This window comes from Apaloderma vittatum, unplaced genomic scaffold, assembly GCF_000703405.1.
Source record: "Apaloderma vittatum isolate BGI_N311 unplaced genomic scaffold, ASM70340v1 scaffold285, whole genome shotgun sequence".
Lineage (NCBI taxonomy): Eukaryota > Metazoa > Chordata > Aves > Trogoniformes > Trogonidae > Apaloderma > Apaloderma vittatum.
Genome location: NW_009715535.1, coordinates 79,694 through 101,399, shown reverse-complemented (window position 1 = coordinate 101,399; position 21,706 = coordinate 79,694). Strand labels below are relative to the sequence as shown.

The 21,706-nt window shown below is 38.7% G+C and overlaps 1 protein-coding gene across 1 annotated transcript in view; it reads left to right on the top strand.

Moving 5' to 3' along the window:
• Nucleotides 1-21,706, top strand: part of SCAPER (S-phase cyclin A-associated protein in the ER) — a 140,976-nt gene that overhangs the window by 40,175 nt on the left and 79,095 nt on the right. The window contains 5 exon segments of the mRNA XM_009869196.1: nucleotides 1,319-1,461; nucleotides 5,126-5,207; nucleotides 6,547-6,699; nucleotides 7,664-7,771; nucleotides 21,086-21,222. Of these exon segments, the coding sequence (XP_009867498.1) occupies nucleotides 1,319-1,461; nucleotides 5,126-5,207; nucleotides 6,547-6,699; nucleotides 7,664-7,771; nucleotides 21,086-21,222 (623 nt within the window).

Sequence of the window (21,706 nt, the reverse complement as noted above, 5' to 3'; positions counted from 1 at the left end):
CTGTCATAATTACAGTACTTCTTACAGGATCAGTCAAGACCACAATGCAGGTGTGTTTGTGTTCCTCAAATCCTGTGTGGGTTGGTGGAGTTTTTTTTTGTTTATGTTTTTGTTGTTGAGAGCCCTCATCTAACCATGTGAAAATGTTAATCACTCCAGCAAGTTTTGGTTTCGGCTAATGAAATCTTATACTGCCTCCTGAAAGGAAGCTAATTTATTTGCCAGTAAGGTGATGTGTGTTTACAAGTTAAAAATCCAGTTCTGCCCAAACTTTCGGTGAAACCAAATAATCATATTTCCTCTTAGTAAAACTCACCAACTCAGTGAATTGCTCATAAATGTCTTATGTAAATATGAGGTCTTATTTTTACATTTGCTGCTGATAGACGTGTAGCCATTCTGTCACAAGAGTTTACAATACCATATGTAGTTTCTTAATTAGTCGGAAAAAAAGTAGAAATTGAGTAGTGCGGGAGGAACTATCAGGCTGAGGGAGCTGGAGTTATTCAGCTTAGAGAAAGGAAGGCTCTGGGGTCACCTCTGGGGTCCAGTACATGAAGGGGGCCTGCAGGAAAGCTGGAGAAGGGCTTTTTGCAAGGGCCTGTAGTGATAGGACAAGAGGCAACGGCCTGAAACTGAGAGAGGGTAGGTTTAGATTGGATATTAGGAAGAAATTCTTCACCATGAGGGTGGTGAGGCACAGGAACAAGTTGCCCAGGAAATTTTAGATGCCCAAGCCCTGGAGGTGTTCAAGGCCAGGCTGGATGAGGCTTTGAGCAGTCTGGGCTAGTGGGAGGTGTCCCTGCCCATGGCAGGGGCTTGGAACTGGACGATCTTCAAGATCCCTTCCAACCTTACCATTCTGTCATTCTCTGAATTGGATATTCAGTCATAGTGCAAAAATTGGCAAAATCCATTTTGTTTTATAACATTCAGATACTGTCACAATCATGAATTAAATATTAGTGTTCCTTAGGAGCGTGTGTTAGTTCTACATTACTTGTAGGATGTCTAAAGTGTTTTCAGATACTCTCGTTAATGAACTAGTTTTACAAGGTTTTATAGTGGATAGACTCTTTCAGGATGAGCAAAATACGCAGCCAGTTAATGTGTAGCTTAGTTGATAGAGCTGTGCTTTCAGTGTGTGTTCAGGGTTCTGAATATACTCAGATTTGCATGTTATTCCTTATCTAATAAAAACTCAGTTCTTACTCCATCATTAAAGTAAGGTAAAGTTTTATAAGCAGATGTTAAATTACTGTCAACTTCCTTTTGGTTTTTGTAAAAGAAAAGTTAGAACTTGCTTTTCTGTGACTAGGAGCGCAAAAGAGCCCTGGAAGCAGAACGTCAAGCCCGCGTTGAGGAGCTGCTGATGAAGAGGAAAGAACAAGAAGCACGGATTGAACAGCAGAGGCAAGAGAAGGAAAAAGCACGAGAAGACGCAGCGCGGGAGAGGGCCAGGTATCTTCATAATTTCGTTGCTTCCCTGCCCTCACTGTCATCCTTTCTAGCAAACTGCAGCTTCTCCCTAACAATGGTACCTGCTTAGCTCTTCAGGCTTAGTATTTTAAACAGTAGCATTAATATTCTTGATGAATGGTTTGAAAGAAGAAATCAGGTGAGTAATCATAAATTCTGCAACAGATTTTTGTATTTCTTAGATATATGTACAACATAACATTCAAGGCTGTATTTTATTACATTGGTCTTCATTTTATTTCTAACAGGACCTTTTAATAATTTGCTTTTTTCATATTTTAGCTTAGTTTTCAAATGAAGCAAGATTAATGCCTCTCTCTTCCCCATTTTCTCCACCCTTCGGTAACTTTTGGGCTTACTGGCATCAATTTGAGTTCACCTTTTTGTAGACATTAGAGATTACTTTTATGAAGTACAAGGCTGGGAAATCAGGCTTCATTATTAATTCCGCTGCCTATGAACTACTTGGTTTATGTTTTTACCTATAATCGAAAGTTCCTAAAGGGTTTTTATGGGCTCTTGACTCTTTCTTTTGAGCCAAACGTGAGGTGCAGAGGGAACGAATGTTCGGTGGCACTGTGGTGTGTGAGAAAGTTTGCCTTTTAGGTCTGACTCGGGAAAACTGCTCTCTGTTTATTGTTTAATTTGCCCTATTCTCATTGTATTCACCTCCTATTATTCCCTCTTTGCCTGCAGTTTGACTGCCACAAACATTTCATAAAACTTAATTAGAAGTTACAGCTTTCCTGTGACACGAAGCATTCACTAATGTTTCTCTAAACAGTTTTGTTGTTACAGCTTGTTTTCTTCAACGTTGTCATGAAGTGGGATTTTTTTCCAAGTAAAATATTCAGAAATGTATTGATCACATGCTTTCGTCTTCCAAAGTCACGAGTGATGCTGACTTGACATCACAGAGAGATCCAACTTTCAATTAGATGCTTAATGAACCGTGTATAGGATCTGTGGCCTTGCCCACGACTTCATGGACCTTGCCTCAAGATATTGAGCTGAAGTCACAGTGAGATAGAGTCAGCTGGAAGGGATCTTTCAGTGTCTTATTCTCATTGTTTTGGTGGAACCTCGGGGTAGCATTTGGTGTTTAGCTTTGTTGGTTTCTTTCCCAGCTGCTGAGATTTGACTGTTATCCTGAAGATTTAATACTTGGTGGAGTGAGTAATTTTTGGAATATCTACTTGAGGAAGAGTAGGGCTAGCAGGGAGAATTTTGGTTCTGCTCTTTTGTGAAGATAGACACTGCATATATAAGACATCTGTATCTTTTTGAAATTTGAGGACGCTTGCCCTGTAAGCAAATGTGAGATAACCGTCCCACTGACATCTTTGCCTTCTGAGGTCTTCTGTGGTTAGAACTTGCCTAAAGGCTCAAGGCATATAATGCTTTGCTCTTTTTGTTTAATCAGTTTTAAATCTGCCTCTTGCCTTTGTTGCACCTCATTTATTTCATTATGATGTGTGAAGAACGACGGTTCCCATTTGCCTTCTGTTCATACCGTGTTTCAGCAGATTTCCTCTGTATTTGCTACTCTAGCACTCCGTTTTCACATGCTTTGTACTTGATATTGCAGTACCCTGCTTGCTTTTTTGTTTCTTTGCAAGATGCTGATGATACGAGAGAATTTTTCTCCTTTTTTGATAATTTTGGGGAAGAGTAGGAAAGGACATATGTGTGGTGCCCTGCAATCTGGTGATTCTCCTATGTCAGAATGGCTTCAGAGTCACTGTGTCTCCTTGATAACAGTTGGGAAGTTTCTCTAATATCATAGAGTTAGAGAAGGATTCAAAGTGTCCTCGTTCAGAAGTTAAGGGAGAGCTGGGTGTGACAGGAAACTGGCTCCGCTGTCCTTTCCATCTCGGACTTTGCCTTGTTTTGGTGGAACCTCAGGGTAGCATTTGGTGTTTAGCTGTGTTGTTTTTTTTCCCAGCTGCTGAGATTTGACTGTTATCCTGAAGATTTAATACTTGGTGGAGTGAGTAATTTTTGGAATATCTACTTAAAGTTTCTTCATTATGAGCATTGCCATGTGCATCTGGGGGCGATTAAAGCATCTCTATGAAAGGAATAGTGTACTTAGAACTGACTTTAAAAGCCCCTCTGCCCTTATATGGTACATTAACTTGATTCCAGTAGGTTTTAGATGTAATTTCAGGATATTTTATATTCCAGAGAGTTGAAATCTATAACATGGAAAATTTGGTTCCTCTCTATAGAAATCATAAAACTGTGTAATGTAACCTAAGTATGTAAAAAGCATGCTTTTGAGAAGGGCTTGTTGATGCTCTATAAATCAAACCTTTAAAATTTTGTTTCAAATGTTCTTAACCCGAAGTGTGCAATGATATTGGTTTGTCATAGTTGGTGGGATTAAACAAATACTTTAAAAGTGCGTATTGAAATGGCTAAAATAAGCTTTGGGTCGTGTGTTACTTGTGATTTGTTTCAGCTGATGATGTGAGTCAGGAGCTCTTTAAAACAAAAAGCAAAGGCTGTAGTTCAGTCTGTCTTTATTTACCTCGGGGGAGATAGCACATAAACTACCTAATGCTTCTCATCCATCATCTCTTCCTCACCCCCTGCACGCCTGTGGTGACGGGAGGAGCTCACTTACGCTTTCTGAAACAATAATTGTGTGTAGTGTTTATCGTTAGGCTTGCTTCCTCCCCTGTCTTCTTTCCTATCTGCTTTTATATTTTCTGTGGCTTTTTGATTTAAGATGTTACTTCCTCTGAGCCTTCTGGTTTTACTGAAATTACTTTGTTTTTTTTCTATGAGTTTTCTGTTTAAAAAAGGCAAACAGAAGTCCAGACACACGAACCACTGCAGTTTGGATACTATTTTTCATGTTGTCCTTTCTTGTTTTGCCATTCAAACTACTTTAATTTTAGAATGGCTTTTGTACAAACAACATCAGTAGCTGACTTTCTTCCATTTTAGGGTTTAATGGGCTTCCCCTGGCTTACTGATCACTAATAAGTTGTTCTTTATAAAACTTACCTGCAGATCAAGTTATACTTCTTCTTTTCGCAGACAGAAAAAAAAAATCAGAGTGATGCTTGGGGGTTCACAGGCTCTTACTGACATGCGCGTGCATGGCAGCCGTACTGTGCTGGGGAGCAGAAGGAGAGTTGCTGAAAGTGAAGAGCACAACTGAAGGCATAATTCGGTTTTTGGAAGAGGGATGTAGGGCACACAGGTTCAGTGAGCAAAATGGGTCGTGACTGCAGTTATGTACAGAAGGGGACAGTGAGATAAATGCTGAATCTTTTGCTGTCCTTTGCTGTCTTGAACCTTTAGAATCGCAATATTCTGGAGCATCAGTTTATCATTCATGATGGTAGCATTTGGTATTGGTCAGAGTTAGAATATATTAAGTTTACATATTCAAATTTCAACTGATCATTATTTTGTAAACCGCGTTGCCCTCATCACTGTATGGTTTTTCTTCAGTTTCTCATGTTACTCTTCCCCTTTGGTTCACTGCCTATAACTGCTGCCTGAAAAATGCTACTGCTGCAGGGTATCACATAAGTTGCTATTTTGCACCATCATGTTGACTGTGGTTGCTCAGGGTCGCCTGAGCTCTACATCATTACAAGTTTTCCTTTTTTTTTTATCTTTTGATTAGAGATCGAGAAGAGAGATTGGCAGCTCTTACTGCAGCTCAACAAGAAGCCGTGGAAGAACTACAGAAGAAGATTCAGCTGAAGGTATGAAAGGATACTTTAGCTGAAAATTACCTCAACAGTATAGAATTTCTGTAAAATTATTTTCTGTGTGTATGTTCTATTCAAAGATGTTACAGCGCACTGTACTGTGTCCTGAATTAGGTAACTGTACAAGTAGACACTTTTATGTAGATTCTTGCATTAAGAGGAGGATCTTGCTGTATAACAGAGAGTGTGTCATTTGGAAAGAACAGGAGCGAGCTCTATGGAATTCATTAATTTCAAAGCTTTGAATGTGAGAACAAGTAGAACTGTACTTCCGAAGAGAAGTCAAAACAGATTTGGATTAAAATGTGAGGAGAATCAGTATGTGAAAATGTTTGCACTGTTTAGTGAAGACAGCTCACCAAACAGTCACATGACAGTGCTATCTAAACGTGTTGGAACTGATGTCACCAAGCGTGGTGTGCTCTTTCCTTTTGTTTCCTAAAGGGCTCCAGCTATTTCATAAAATAGACTTAAGGATCGAGCCCATTGTAATTCACCTAAATTGACTGTCCAGTGGAGAGCCAAGGTATCAGCAGTTCTGTAGACATCTCCACCTTTTTTCAAGAGATGAAAAGACTTCTAAAATGAGAAATTCTTAAGGTTCTGAGGTGGAACTATATATTAAGGTTTCAATTAATGTAATGTAAGTTTTTAATCTAGGATGATTTATGTACATACACAAATAATTTTTCATTTCAGTGTTATTCTTTGCTCTGATTCCACTCTGAATCTCCATAGCTGCATTTATTTGCACTGTAAAATGCAATTTTGTTGTTAGATACAGGTTTGTACTCCAGCCTCTGATTTTAAATAATAGTCGAGAATTTGTTCTACTCTTATGAGGCTTAGGTATGAAAACCATCTGAAAGAATCCAGTGAACTGTGCCTGCTACTGCAGTCAAATAACAAATATTTCTTTTACTTTGATTTGTACTTCATGATTTCACATCTATCAGTGAAAGCAGCACTACCTAATTATGTATTTGTAGAATTGAAAGTTGAACTTGTATCCTCTACTAGAGTGTTTCTTTCAGAACAAAACCAGAACTGAGATGTTAAATGTAACTAAAAGATTTGCAGAAGAATTTGCAGCAGATTATTAATTGATAATCACCGATAAAACAAAAATCTTGCTGACTGATATTTAAATATTAAAATGTCTATGATGTATGGTGACTTCTAAAGCCTTTCAGAAATCAAAAATAGTTGTAATTTAGCAGGAGTTCATCCTAAACGTACAGTACTTGGTAATTCTCGGTATTTGCACAGCTTAATTCCATTCACTGTAATTCAACGTGTTTTCTCTTTGTTGCTTTGATTATTGTCCATTCAGCATGATGAAAGTATTAGAAGGCACATGGAACAAATTGAACAAAGGAAAGAGAAAGCAGCTGAATTAAGTAGTGGGAGACATGCTAATACTGATTATGCACCAAAACTTACACCATACGAACGGAAAAAACAGTGCTCGTTATGCAACGTGATGGTAAGTTGGGTGGAGGGAACGCTGCCGAAGTGTCGCAAGGCCAGCCGGAGCCTTGCAGCTGCAAGTGGGGCTTCGTGCACGGGTGAGAGCAGTGCACTTCTGCTGTGTCCCTGCTCGGCTCTTGCAACGTGTGCCTGATTCTGGATTCTTCTGTCTGTAAATCAGGTGGTTTAGGGAAGATTCGGAAGAACTGTAGAGTTGTAGGTAGAATGGCCAATGTGGATGGTGCTTGGTTATTAGCTGTCTCTTCGGGGAAAAGCAAGAATTTGGGAGCATCAAATGAAGGTAGTTAAAAGGTAGATTTAGAGCAAAGAATGTGGTTCTTTACATAGCAGGTAGCTGAGCTGTTAACACCTTGTTGTAAGATCCTGTGGATATTTGAATTTAATGTGAGTTCAGGAGACGATTGAACAGGTTTTACTGGATTGAAATTCACTCAACGTTTCTAGATACAGAAAAACCATGCCAAGCTCAAGAGGTTCGGGCTGAATTTGGTTGAAGGCTTAAAGGCATTAAAGGGGAGAATCAGTGTTTGCTTTGTTTCTTTCCCTTAGGTACCTTGTTTTGTGGTCACTGTTGGAAGCACTTTGCTAGGCAGATTTCTGATCTCAGCAGGGTTATGTTTCGTATGTGCCAGGAATGGTGGAGAAAAGGAAGCTATAGAGTCACTGAGGAGGAAGCAGGGAGATCCACTGTTGTGGATAGGTGGTTTTACTGATTTGCAAAGATTAGGCAATATTGAATCCAGCTTTATCTCCTTGTGAAGCATTATTTCTCTTTAATTGCGGAATAAACAGAATTGCATGGATTACTTCAGGCAGTGCTGGAACAGAAACTTAGATTGGAGTCTTGTATATTCACCGACCATGCATTTCAGAATGAAAGTCCAATATATGAAGTTAGGTATTTATAGATTATGGAGTTATCAAGGAAAAAACCTACTACTAAGTCATTGTCATTGCAGATTTCATCAGAAGTGTACCTTTTTAGCCACATTAAAGGGAAAAAACACCAACAAGCTGTGAGAGAAAACAGTAGTATACAAGGACGAGAGCTTTCAGATGAAGAAGTGGTAAGTTTCGTAATACTTTTGCTTTATTACATTTTGTTTTAAATGACATCCAGCTCGGTAGCCGTATAAGAAAGTCTTGAAAACGTGTTTGAAGGAGTTTAACAAGAATATTTGTGTTAGCATGGGAATAATAGTGCCTTTTTGAATATATTTCACTACCAGTGAAAAGGAAAGAAAGAAACATTGGGTCAAATACTTCAGGCAATTGCCATTTGAAATAAATTGTGTATGAAATGTGACTAATCGCTTTTCTGTTAATGCAAAGGCATTTTTCATCTTGCTATATTTAGCTGTTCATCACAAAAATCCGATGTATTGCAGGTGTCTGCAGTTTGCCTTTGTTATTGTTGTTCCTTCCTGTTGCTTAAAATATCTTAGTCCTTTTTTAGGTTATCACATGAGCTGTCCTATGCATCAAGGTCAATAATGCTGAAAACCATGGTGCTAAATTACTTTAAAATGTAAGATTGGTAACTCTTTGTAAGTATTAATATTGCTAGAAGGAACAATAATTAGTTTTTCAGTAGCTTATTTAGAAGAATTGGCACTTGAATTGGTTTTTAGGAAGCTCTGAATAAATTTTATACTAAATCAAGAAACTGTGGTGTTTTGAAGAAAAGAGTTCTGCATGCTGGTTTGATTTAATTTCTTATTGCTGCTGCCTGAATTGAACTAGAGTATTGAGTCAAGGCCTCTTCTGTGACACAAAGTTTAACAGACTGAATTCTGTCTTATCCAAAATATAGTGAACACCCATGTGTTATACCTGGCAGTTGTTAGGAAGAAATTCTGTAGAAGCCAATTCTCCAGAGCTGATTCAGATTTAACGTCATTGTGTTTGGAAATCTGTTTCTATCCAAGCTGATGCAAATAATGCTGCTCAGTACTTCTAATTTTTGACTCTATCTTTCTTTCCTTCACAGTTCTTGTTACTATTTTCATCTGTTAAAATCGTCTCTTTATTTACTGCTTCTTATGTCCAGTAATAACATCTTTTCCTTTTTTTAAAGCTTTGTAGAGATATAGTGGTTTGGAGGAATAAATTTTTACTGAGTTGCAGTTTGTCTACCCCTTTATAGCTGTAACGAAAGTACATACACTTATCTTTCCAGTTGCTTTTTTCCTCTTTTACAGTGGTTAGTGGGAGTTGTGTGGGTTTGGATTTGGTTTTAGATGTCAGATTTATCTAGCTGAATACCGAAATCATGGTAGAAGGCTTCATGCTGTATCCATTTTCCTAGGAATACAAGCTGTGAGATTTTCCCAGAATCTTTCATGCTGATACACGCACCAGGGTGTGGCAGTGAATAATATTGACATTTTATTGTGTCTCTCTGGCCTTTGCTTGAATCTGTCTAGCCACTGGTCATTGAACTGTGGTTCTTGCTGGGCAGCTGTCTCAGATGAACAGGGGGGAACATGGATGGAAGTGGGTGTTACGCACTGTTCCCAGCACCTCATCTGATAGCTTAGCAGTTCCAGCTTCCAGAAACAGGGATCGATTGATCGCCTTCTAACAGCTGCAGTTGTGCCCAGGTGGTGAAAAAAGTTCCACTAGAGGGCACAGATACGTTGACTTTTGTGCTGTCCAGTATCATATGCTTAAATCTGTTGTTTTTCAGAAAACCGTTTCAATGTTAAGACCAAGATTAAGGTTAAACGGATGAAATGTCTTGAATGCACACTTAGGGCAGGAGCAAAAGGAGAGAACAGTTTTAACTCAGTGAACAGCTTGGTGGTTACAATAGCAAAATTAAATAACCTTAATCAAGACGGTGCACAGTATTTGGCACACTGGCAACATATGAATACATCCATTGTTAGACATGTATTATTTATACTTGTATTTTAATTATTCCAAGTGTACAGTTCTAAACTATGCTATTGTAATCTAAACTCTCCTTGGCCTGAGGCCCTCTCAGCTTTTTTGGTTGTGAGGAATTTTTTGTTGTTTGTTTGTTTTTTCTTTCCCACAGAGCAGCAATAAGATATACAGGCTAGAGATATGGCCACTGCAGAGCAGAAAAGCAGTTTTATTTATCGGAGCAGTATGTTTTGTGTACCTCTCTACTCAGCACACATGCTTAATGCCAGCCTTTGCCTCCTCTGTGACTAAAGCAATCAGTAACTTTGGTTTCAAAATACTAGAAAATTCCTAAGTATCATATAAAAGTAAAGCCATATTCCAGGGAAGAATTACAATATCTATAGTTACTTATTCATCACAGTTTTCAGTGTTTTATTCTGTGAAGTTATCTGTAGTGAGAACACGCTTGTACTACTTAAAGTTATTACTTGTCATCTGTGATGTCTTTAGATTATATACATCTTGTCTGTGACCCTGCTTCTTTGACATAAAAGATTTTATTTATATCACCTTTGACCTAATGAAATTTCACCTTTAACCTTATGCACTTGACACCTCAGATAACTTACTCTTGATCTTTGACTCATTTTGTGTGAAGCCTGTTAGGCATAAAAGGTAGCTGCCTGGAAAGAAAGCTTTCTTTTAAATTGTAATCTGACCATAGGATTTCTTTACTATTATTTGAGAAGTCACAGGACTTGAAATATGTTTATTTTGACCAGATTGGTATCACAGAAGGTAAGGTTTAAGTATCTCCTTAAGACTTGGGAAGCTCATCGAAGTTATTCTGTAATATGCCTTCATGCAGTGAGGATTTCTCTGGGCTGATTTGACTGTTAATACTAATTTCTAGTAGCTGATCTTGCCAGATATAAAAAGAAACTATTATATTCTAGGTTTATTTCCCTTTGCTATAACATCTATAGGTTCTGTAATTTTACAAACATTTTCAGAGATAGAAGTAGGCTTCAGGTTGGAGTTCTGGAAATAAGCAGATATTCTGCTGAATTCCAGCATGTAGTGTGCAAGAGCTGACAACACTAGATCATCATTAAGGTGAATTCACTTGTAGGTACAATATCTTAGGTGAAAGTCACAAAGAAAATAGTTACAAAGATACTGAAACTGAAAAAGCCTGCAGTTATTTCTAAGATGGTACAACAGCTTTATTTCATCTCGACTTCTTGGGTTTTCGCCATTTGGATATTCATTCGGCTCTAGCTGAGAAGGTTGTCACTTCTCTTAAAGCAAAAATGTGCTGTTTTTGAAACAGTGATTATCGCATAAAAGCAAATTAAGTTCTGCCCGCATTTTTTACTTCCTTTCTAACTTTTCTTTTGTCCAATCTGTTGGAAGTTCACGTAGATGGAAAAATTCTTCCAGCAGCTTAGGCTTCATGCTAAAAGTCATCTTTCCTTCGTTATATTTCTGAAACTTGGGCTATCACTGTCCCATGTCATTTCACCATTATCTTCAGTGCAGTGACAATGCTCTGTCTACATTTTCACTCTCCACTTATAGGCATGTCTTCTTCCATCAAGCTTACAACTTTACCTTCTTTTTTCCTTGCTATTTTCTGCGCTATTGATTTCCCGCCCCCTTTCTCAATATTCATATTGAATTCAGTTTGGTGAAAGATATGAACACTCTATGGACTTGGGTTTCAGTGCCTGCACTGGAAACAATTAGTGTGTTTGAGGTTAGGACTAATTGTTTTTTTGGATCCCGGCCTGTGCGACACAAGGGGCTGGGGACACAAAGGCCAGCACTGAGAAGGTGACAACCCCTGGTGATTTCATTAGTCTGAGGGGTCTCTGCAAGGGCCTTGCAGACGTTTCCTCCAACCTGTAACTCCCAGATTATTTATTCATTTTTAGGTGCCTCTGTTTTCCCTACCGTCTCTCCTATTTTGCTTTGAGCAATACAGGGAACTGCAGGGATCCTTCCAGCTCGCGTCCCTTGAACTATCGTCCTCTCGGCTGTGTCTCCTGTCACTTAAATAATGGTTTAAAGGCTCTTTTAGAGTATAAATTGTGTAGTTGCATGCAGTCTGTTAATGTTTCTAGTAAGTAGAAAGTACTTCCAAACAGACATATGAAATAGTAAGTTGGCAGGAGCTTGGTTAGTTTAGATAAGGTACGTAGTAGAATTTTATGTATTCCTAAGCAGGATAGAGGAATATTAATAAATCTGTTTGCATAGGTGAGAAATGTGCTTTTTTTTTTAATCAGAGAAGAAAACCGACTCTATTATAGTGATCTAAATGAAGCAAAGAACTTCTTGAAGGTATATTTAGATCAAATGAAAATATAATCCCATGATGGAGCAAAGAGATTGCTGTTGTCTGAAAACTGACAGCGTTAAAATGTGAAGATTTATGGAAAGACACGGTTGACTGAGCCCACCCGTAGTCGTTTTTAAAAAAACCCACCAGGTAGTCAGTGACTAAAGCTTACTCTGTAGTGCAGATTGTCAGACTGGCTGGGGTTGCAGTGCAAGCTTTTCTGGCGTGGAGCTCTCCGGCTTGTCGCGGGCACTGATTTACGAGGTGCATGACTGCCTGGCACGTCCCCCGGCGCAGCGGCCGTGGCGCTGGCAGGGCTGTGCCTGGGCCGGGATGTGGCGAGAGGCTGCCCGAGGAGCAGAGCTCTGCTCCTACTCCTGTGCCAGCCAGGGCAGGATTACAGCTGGCGCAGCACGCAAGCAAAGTTGATGTCCGTGCAAGTTTCAATTTCTAAAAGCTTTTTAGGGTTGAGGGGTTGTTTTTCTTGCAGGGATGGAGCTGTGTTCTCTAAGTAGTGTGCTGCTTCCATTATTTCTCACAGAGCAAATTGCTGAAGGAAAGAGATGCGAGAATGTTTTCTTGCCTGAACTTTGTTCTTCTGTATTTCCAACAAGCTTTCTTGTCTAGAAACATGGGGATGCTTGGTCTTTGCTAATTAGTTTTTAAATTAATTATGTTTTCATTAAAATTAAAATATATATAGCTACTTTTTTTTTTTTGCTTCAACCTTAGCGATATTGGGAAAAATCCTTTTTGTTTTACCTTCTGAATCAGAGTATTTTCAAGTTCTCCTGTTTAATTGAGGAATGGTTTCCTGTGAACTCCTTTGGTAGCCTATCTAAAGATACAGTTAAGCAAAATGGAAAATAATAACACTAAAGGTGAACAGTTTGTGTTACCGAGTGTGTTTTGGCCATCTTTACTCTGAATTTCAGTCTAAGTAATGGATGTCTTTAGCATTCGTTTTTAAGTTTGTGTGTTAGATAATTCAAGGCTCTGGACTAAGGCTTTCATGTGAGTCTGGTTTTGTTTTTTGACTATGATCTCTGTGTGTCCTATGTTTGCAGCTTTGGTCTTATTCTGGTGTATGCTTCTGTCGAACATTTGAGTGACCAGTCATGACCGTCACCACACAAGGAGATGATCTTGACTTAGCTCTGGTGGTCTATAGTTCTTAAGTAATTTCTGGGTAGTCTAGTGGTGCATATGGTTTGGTCATATGCTGTTTCTTTTATCCACAGTTACAGAATATAGACTTCATTGTAAATCCTTATTTTTATTGGCATGTGGTTATAGTTTTCCAACAGTAGCCCATTTTTCTTCTCTGTTGCTCAGTGGAAGCAATCTGTAAATCACCTACAAAACAAGAACTCCCCGACCCAATAAAGCACCAGGTTCCGCTTGACTTTGCTTTACTCAGCTTTCGTTTGTTTTTTTCCTGAGAAAGGGAGGATTTTTTTAGAGGGATGTTGTGTGTTGCTGAAGGAAGGTTATTAGGGCAAGCATGTGTGGTCCCTTTTTTGTTTACGGATGTTTTGTATCTGGTGGATACCTGTGGTCCTTTCCTTGTAGATCTGCTGTGAGTACATTTGTCCTAGAAGATGCTGTCATGGGCGATCATGTAATTATCAAGTGTAATCCACGATGCAATTTGCAGAAGGTCTCTCAGTACTCCATCCATCAATTCTAGTTTTCTGTACTTTGTGCGGCAGTGGCGTCTTTTAATACATTATAAAGTGTTGTTTTTCTTGGCAAAAATGTACATGATTAATTGTTTATTGGCTGTATATTTAATTGTGATAGATCATTGCCAGCAGCTGCACCCTTCCTCCTTTTGGCTTGGGTATCCTGAATATTCACAGCCAGTAAGAAAAACTGCTGCTGGCAGGTCCGAGTGCCCTCTCATTTCTCCCGTTCTGTTGCTTGCCCTTGAGCCGGATGATGATATTGGTGCCTTCCAGCCGCCTGCCCTGCCCTGCCGGGTGGGGCTTTCCAGGTCCAGTACGTAGAATTCTCTTTCTCGGGGAAGAAACAGCTTTACTTTGTTCCCACTTCTTGGAGTGACAAATGGGAAGGGGAATGCTATTAAAAATCCCAAGAAATACTGAACCTCCTATACAGAATATGGTTTGCTATTCATCTTTGTGGCAGGCTGTCATAACATTGAATTTATGGATGAGCAAGGTGACTAAAAGTGCGGTCGGTATTAGCAGTAAAAGTGATATTTAGCCTGGGCATACAAAAAAGCAGTATTGGTCCCTCATTTAAAAAAGTTAACCCTAATTGAATTCAAGAAGTGGAGGAAAAACTCTTTTCTACAATGAGAGGTCAGTCTTCAGCTTTGAATGAGTAGTAACAGTTTTTTCGCGCTCTGCACTCATCTTCCGAAGTATGTTCTAGCATAGAAAAGCGAATAGTGAAAATCTCGATTTTGGGATAATATATTTGAATATCCATTACTTTCTTCACATATGAAGTACTTAAAATAGTATTTATTAGTGGTAACAGATAAATAACTTCCTTATTTTGGATCTTCTCAGTATTTTTCAGTGGTTCATCACTTGTGGTATTAGAGCAGTATTTGGTTACAAATGTTTGATACCTTTATGATTAAGTATTAATGACCTTTTGTGAGTCGAGGTGTCATTCGTTACAATGTTGAAAACTTGAATTTTTCATTTAATGTAACTCATAGTCTGCTTCAGCATGTGCTTTTCATATTAAATACTGTCCTAGACTATGAGGAAAAAAATAATACTGAGGAGTTTTGTTGAAACACATAATAAAAATCATGAACAAATATTCCTATGGTAACATGATTTAGAATTGAACCTTAAAAAAACTTCTTCAAAATTTGGCAAATACATCCCTTAGAAGATTATATACAAGTAAGAAATGGTTATTCCTGACAACGGTAATAAATATAGAAAACATTTTAAAATTATTTGCTGCAGTTACAGGATATTGTTTGTTTTGAAACAAATAAAGAAGTTAATCCAAAAAATATATGTAATTACCTATTGGTTTCTTATGTATCTTGCATTTATAGAAAATGCTCAGTTTGCTGCTATTGTTTTTTGTTAAACTAGTAAATTAATCACAGCAATTACTATATGATGTAAGCCACTACACATAATACTTCATAAACTTCATGTTTAATGCTGCTATGAGAAGGCAAGTGAAAACAAGTGTTTGGAAGTTCTGAAGGTTGAATTTAGAGAGCTAGAGTCAGATACTTTTTAAGTTGCCTTGGTCTGCAGAATTGGGTTACAAAACTTATAAGAATGCCTTTTCTTTCCAAATTTGGAGATTCAAGGTTGGAAAGAATACAAAAATAATATGAATAGCCAGTCTTACAGTATTCCGGCACTTCTGCTTCAGTTCTGGCCAGAACCCAGAAATACAGAAGGGAATGAAAATGAAAAATAATAGAAACAAGAAAAAACAACTGTAAGCTTCTCGGATTTCGAGAAGGTCATTTCTGCTCATTTTTTTGCGTAAAAGCCCAAACGGTGGAAGGGCTTTCCACGTACACGAATTGGTGAGTTTCTGTATAATGGAAAAGTAACTAATTAGCCACCGTGTCAGTGGGATTCCGCTCGGGTGCTGCTCTGCGGTAGCACAGGACGCACCAGAGCTGACCGGCAGCGGCAGAACATCCGTGATGGACTGGGTTGTGATCCCGGGCACTGCTGCCAGCGGCTGCCCGGCTGCACACCAGAGGGCTTTCAGAGCCCGCCTCCCCCGGCTCTTACCGCTGCCGCTGTGGAGAGCCAGCGAGGAGCAGCGTGTGCTCAAGGGAGCAGAGGATCCTCAAGTTATGGCTGCCCCACGGCCACAAGTGCCAGGCTGGGGTTTTCTTCTCAGCCTGAGCAAACGCAGATGCTTTAGGGCAGTATTGCCCCACCTATGCAGTATTGCCCCAGGCAGAATGCAGAAAAAAGCAAAGGGAAGAAAAAAAAAAGGGAAATTACTATTTGCATTGTGCTCGCTCCTAATTTTAGAATGAGGAAATTTTGTCAGGAGGAATTCTGTTTGGCACAGTTTGCATCATGGTTTGTTTAATTACGTTAATATAAATATTTGCTGAGCAGTGAAATGAATAGTAGCTTATATGTACTACAGAGAGCCAAAATGTCATAGTCAGAAGAGATTGGGTAGGAGAAAAATTTCAGTGTTGTATTCTGGTTTGATAAATGCTGACATATCCAGCATTTTCTTCTGTCAAGGTCAGATACGTGGATGTTGTTGCTGTAATCGGGACGTGAAATGAGGAGACCTAGTCGAGAGTATTGGTCTCATGAGTGGGTGGTGTAGGAAGAGGGTGTCAGTTAGGGAGTTTATTCTCCAGGTGTTGTATTTTATAGAGATTACTGAGGGTCAGAAACCGGTTTATTATATGGTTTTCCTCATCCAAACTAAAGTGGACTGTACTCAACTGTGTAGCATTTCAGCATTTTGCTACACTTTTCATGGGAAAAATTTGCAATTCTATTCATTCTGGAGTCTGAAAAATTTACTTCATTTCAGCAAATATTGATGGCAATGCTGGAATCCTTGTAATATTGACATGTCATATATGAAAAAGGAGTGTAATTCAGTGTATAGAGAAAAACTTGGTTATAAGAAGTGCTCAGTCAACTAAAATTATAGACTTCAAGATATGAAATGGACTGGGCAGTCTTTCTGTTTCAGGCAGTTGAATGGGACTAGGCAATAAGCGGCAAGAATGTGACTTCACGGGTGACCTTATTAGTTTTAGCTGTAATGTTTTTGGTAACTCCATTTCTCATGTAGCTTGTAGATGAGGCCCATCTGTTGCCTTTGGAAAGTTTCGGGATTCTCAGTGGCTAAAAGTCAGAACAGTTGACGATGGAGGGAGAAGAGAGGAAAAGCAAAGACATTTGTTGTAAATAATCTGATTTCTCTCTTATCTGCTTTGTGGTGGCTGCAGTTTTCAGGTACATTTAATGCTAGTTTTTATCACCTTCACTTTCACAGGAAGTATATTTCAGTTGTTTCAAAAATTGCTTAAGTGTTATATAAAAAATATTAGAGGTCTGTATGGCTGTGTCAAATAGCATTTATATATACAGAATGCCATTAAGTATCAAATTGTATGTATTTACAGGATTACTTTTGTGTTTCATAAGCTTTTTCAGTTAGAGACAGTCTCGCTCTGAGAAGCAAGTGCAGTATACCTTAGGATTTTTTAAAAATAGACTTTTGTTTTGGTGGATGCATGTAAATTCACACTGGTGAGAAATAGTAGGACTATTTCTACTCTAAACATCGCCGAGCTGTCACCACACAAGTATGTGTAGAGGAATATATGAGAAATACATCAACATTCAGTTCTTGTTTCTGTATTTTGCAGCTGTACGTCACAGGATCGTACAGACCAGCTGCCCGCTGATTCTGCCATCTTCATTAAAGTCGATGCTTTATTTTGTGACATAGTTGATCTCAGCTGTGCAATTAGAGGCTGAGTTACCAAGTATGGAAAATGACGGCAGGAATCTGACATGTAATGACCATTGTAGCCGGTTCTGGTTTATTTCTGTAAGAAAATAAAAAAGTATTGTGTTAGGAAAAACTCAGTGAAATTACTGTATTGTACATAAGTCTTAAAGATTTAGAGAAATTGTGCAGCTAAAACTGACGTTGCTAGTACAGAAATTGAACCTGTGGTGAACATTTTTGGTAGGTGTGAATACAGGTCTGAATGACACAAGCTTTCTTTAGAAAAGAGTCTTGGCTTAATAACGCTCTGTGTTTGTAGTGGCCTAAATTCTCTGAAGGTGTGGTGCTTTACTAAGATCTGAGGGTTTGGGGTGAGAATGTGCTCCGCATAGCGCAGAACCAGGCCAGTAATGCCCCTTCACATTGTCATAAAAACAAACCCAGAACGCGAGAGGGTAAGTTAGTCTCAGAAGTTCTTACTGCGTTTAACGTTTACTTATATAAAAATAATAAATAGAAACAAGTAACAGGCTTTCAGGAAGAAGTGGCTAGATTACCCAGTTTCTCTGCACTAACTATATCAGAAATTAAAAAAAACCCTGAAATTTAATAGTTTCATTATTGCTTAAATAAAAACATTCAGAGGCTGACAAAAATTTGCTTTCTAAACGCTGCACTGGCTTCACTCACTTTTATACCCTTACAACAGTTACTTTTATGGTGTGTTAACTGTCCAGGTAATGGTTGTGCAGGTCAAATTGCTCGTGAATTTACTGATGTAAAAGATTGGACATTTTGTACTTCAGTGTGACTCAGGGGGTTTAAAAACTTTTTTTTTTTCCAGATAACTGGTAGGAGCTGCTTAAAGTATGGGAATAAATATTTTTCCACTGCTCTGAAGCATAATATAGCAGCAGCTATCTTCAGATGTCAGTTGTCATTCAGTACCAAGCTATTAGTTACGTATTTCACACCTGAAAGGTGTAGATCTGCCTGCTGTGGTAATCCTGCGCCCTGATCTGTACCTTCAAGAAGTGATTGCTTTTGTGACATGAGGTTTTATTACTCTAGTTTAACTTTAACGAGCTGCATGTATGAAGCCTGATATTAATCCAAACTGCCACACGTGAAAGCTGAGAACTCCGAGAAGCATCACTCGTGAATGTGCTCGAGTTCGTGTGAATCGAATGGTTTGTAGGCGTCCTGTGTGCCCGTGACAGCAAGACAGACCTCTTTCGGCCCCCCAGGCTGAGAGATGAGTGTGCTTGTTGAACCCTGTCGTAGTCTTTGAGTCGCCTGCTAAGCCACAGATAAGATTAGGAAGATGTGCTAAGGGGATACAAGGCTTTGCCTCGCTCGTTTCTGCCTAGCAGAGGCCCTGTAGCACGTTTGCAGTTGCCACTGTGCGGGTGACAGCAGGTGGCTGCTCCTGGATGGAGGTGTCCTGCCCCTTCTGTAGGGTGGGGTCCATTTCCAAGAGCAGAGTGGACTTCATTTTGCACTGCTGTCACTTCAAAGGGTACAGTAAATAGTTTGAAGATCAGATGAACCAAGAAACCGGCGTTGATCAGAGATACAGAACTGTAGTAAAAGTCCTTGTTAGATCTGCATATTACAAGGGCTTCATTTCTCTCATAAGGCATGGTTTTCCTTTAAGCGCTTCTTTCTAAAATTCAGTGGATAATATTACGGGAGAGGGAGGGAAATGCTTACAGTAAAGCTGTTAGAATTGCATTACGTGTGGATGCAATATGCATGATTTAACTCACTGAGGAGAAAATGTTCAGGTGGACTGGTATTTACACGTGGTAGACAGTGTAGCAAAGTTTAAGTCAGCCTTACTTTCAGAATTTGCTTAGATTGTTATGCTAGATTTCATATGTCTATAGTAATTCCGTATTCATTTTGCGTTCCTGTGATTTAAGATGGAAATTTCGTTTACGATTTTGACCAGATATATATTGCTAGGTTATATCATGCAGCAGTGCTTTACAAAAACTAAATGGTCTTTTTCCAGGAAATTTCAGAGAGATAAATATAGTTTTCAACAGGCATAACATTTTCCCTAATCAGTGAAAGAAAACAGAGGTTGTTTTCTGGAAAATGCTCTCTATAAATTTTCAGTGTGTCACATTTACTTTGAATCTTAAGGGAACTTACCAAACAGGAAGGAGTAACTGCATCTGAGTGTAGTACTAATCATTTTCAAGGGTAAATTATCCTAAAAAGCAATGGTGGCCTATACTCCCTAAAGTGTTTGATATTCTGTAAGAAACCAAATATAAGCCTCAGTGTATTAAAAATGGGGTAAGTGTATCCTAATAGCTGGCATTAAACCAGGTGCTTGTTGTTATTTGTGAAACCAATTGACTGTTGTAGCCCCGTAGTACAGGCAGCCGTGATGCAGCGCAGAGATACGATGTCCGCTTGTGGCACCGAGGTATTTCTGCGTGAGATTTCAGTTGTGCGAACGCGCCTCTTGGCCTGTTATTACCATGGAAGGACAGCGCAGTGCCATGCAGAACGTGAGGTTACGTGTATTTTTCAACCGAGGCAGACTAACTGTGAGCCGTGTAGTGCTTTAAGTGGGCCCACTTAAAACTGTGTTGATTAAATTTGTTGTAAGTTTCTAGCCCTGACAAGGAAGGGTCTGAAGTACATTGAGAGTTCAGAAGAAGGTAAATTCAGTACTGCACATTTAAATTGGAAAGTGTGGTTAGAAGGGACACTCGAGTAGAAATCCGTGGGTGTTGAAATCTCACGTGCTACACGGAGTTCTGGGAGTGAATTTCTAACTTGAGAGAACTGAGAAGAACTGAGGTAGTCAGCAGTTTAGCAGCTCGGAGTTTCACAGGGGCTTGGACTTTTTGGGAAGTTCTGTTTGCATGTGTAGTTTCTGGACAGTGCACTGGTCTCTGGAATTGTTACAAGCACCTGCATGGCCGCTCTGGCTAGCATGGCTCAGGCAGAGTTGAGAACAGCTTTAGGGGAATAGCTTTGTGGGTTATGGATCTCTAAATGATAACTATTTATTTTAACTGTAGACCTTGAACTGTGTTGGAGTGGTCTGTGCTTTCACTGAAATTACCTCGGAGGAAACAGGAGATTTTTTGTGACATTTTTTCAAAATCTTGGAACAAGGCATTTATTTAAAATCACATAGTGTAATCACATTCCCTTTTCTTGCGTGCCGCTATGCAAAAACTGTACTGTTTTATAAATAAAGCATTTCTTCTCTGGGCAACTGAGAGTTTACCAATATTTTACTTAAATGCAAATTTGTTGATGTGAGAGAAGTAATATTCTCATCGATAAATGGTAACAGTGTAACTAGTGAATAGTTTAAATGTGTTTTAACGAAACTTAAAGACAAGTTTTGATTTTCATGAAGAGTTAAAGTCATAAACCAGGATTCATTCAATGGGATGAGGTCTGCTGATAGGGCAGCTTGGGAGTTTGTACTTGTTAAGTCACAGTTTCTTGAAAATGAGGAACAATATTTATTCTCCTTTACTTTTCTCAGTAGTTATTCTCTGTTATTACAAAATACCCATGGTGTGTTCTCTCCGGTGTATTTTTAAATTTTTCTTCATTTTCTTAATCTTTTAATAAATATTTACCACTGTTGTATCCTGGCAAGATAATCTGTGATCTCTGTCACATACTGTAAGATTAAATATTATTTCAATATTTTCTGCAGGAGCACCTGTCATTAAAAAAGTATATTGTGGATATTGTGATAGAGAGTTCTGTTCCTGTGGAACCATTAAAAGATGAAGAGGAGAAACAAAAGACTAAGAAGAAAGCCAAAAAGCTAAAGGCACGGATGAACTCTAGGTAGTACAAATTTCTTCTTAATTTTTTTTCTTTTAAGTTTTTTTTCTAAACTTTACCTTTTGTCCTTTAGCATGAGCACAGTGGAAGGCTGGAAAAAAAAATTGAAATTATTTGCTTTGGGAGTGTCTTGAAAATAACACTGATGAGCCTAATTTATGGCCACTTTCTCTGATTGAGAAAGAAAACTGAATATCGATCCGAAGCCCTTGGTTTCACCTGTTAAGAGCTTTTCTCATAATTGGATGCTAGTGCCCTGCCAAAACTGTAGCCTCTTCTAGCATACAATAGCATGTTTAAATTTGTGTAAACCATGCCTATTTTTCTTTCTAGCTATTGATTTTTAAATGAAGTATCAAAGAAAATCAATAGTAATCAACAAATAGAAGTCAGCCTGCTGTAGTGTCAAATCCCAGGACTAAATTTAATCATTTTTTGTTGCCTGTCACAACAAAAAGAAAGTTAAAAATATCTTAAAATGGAAAGT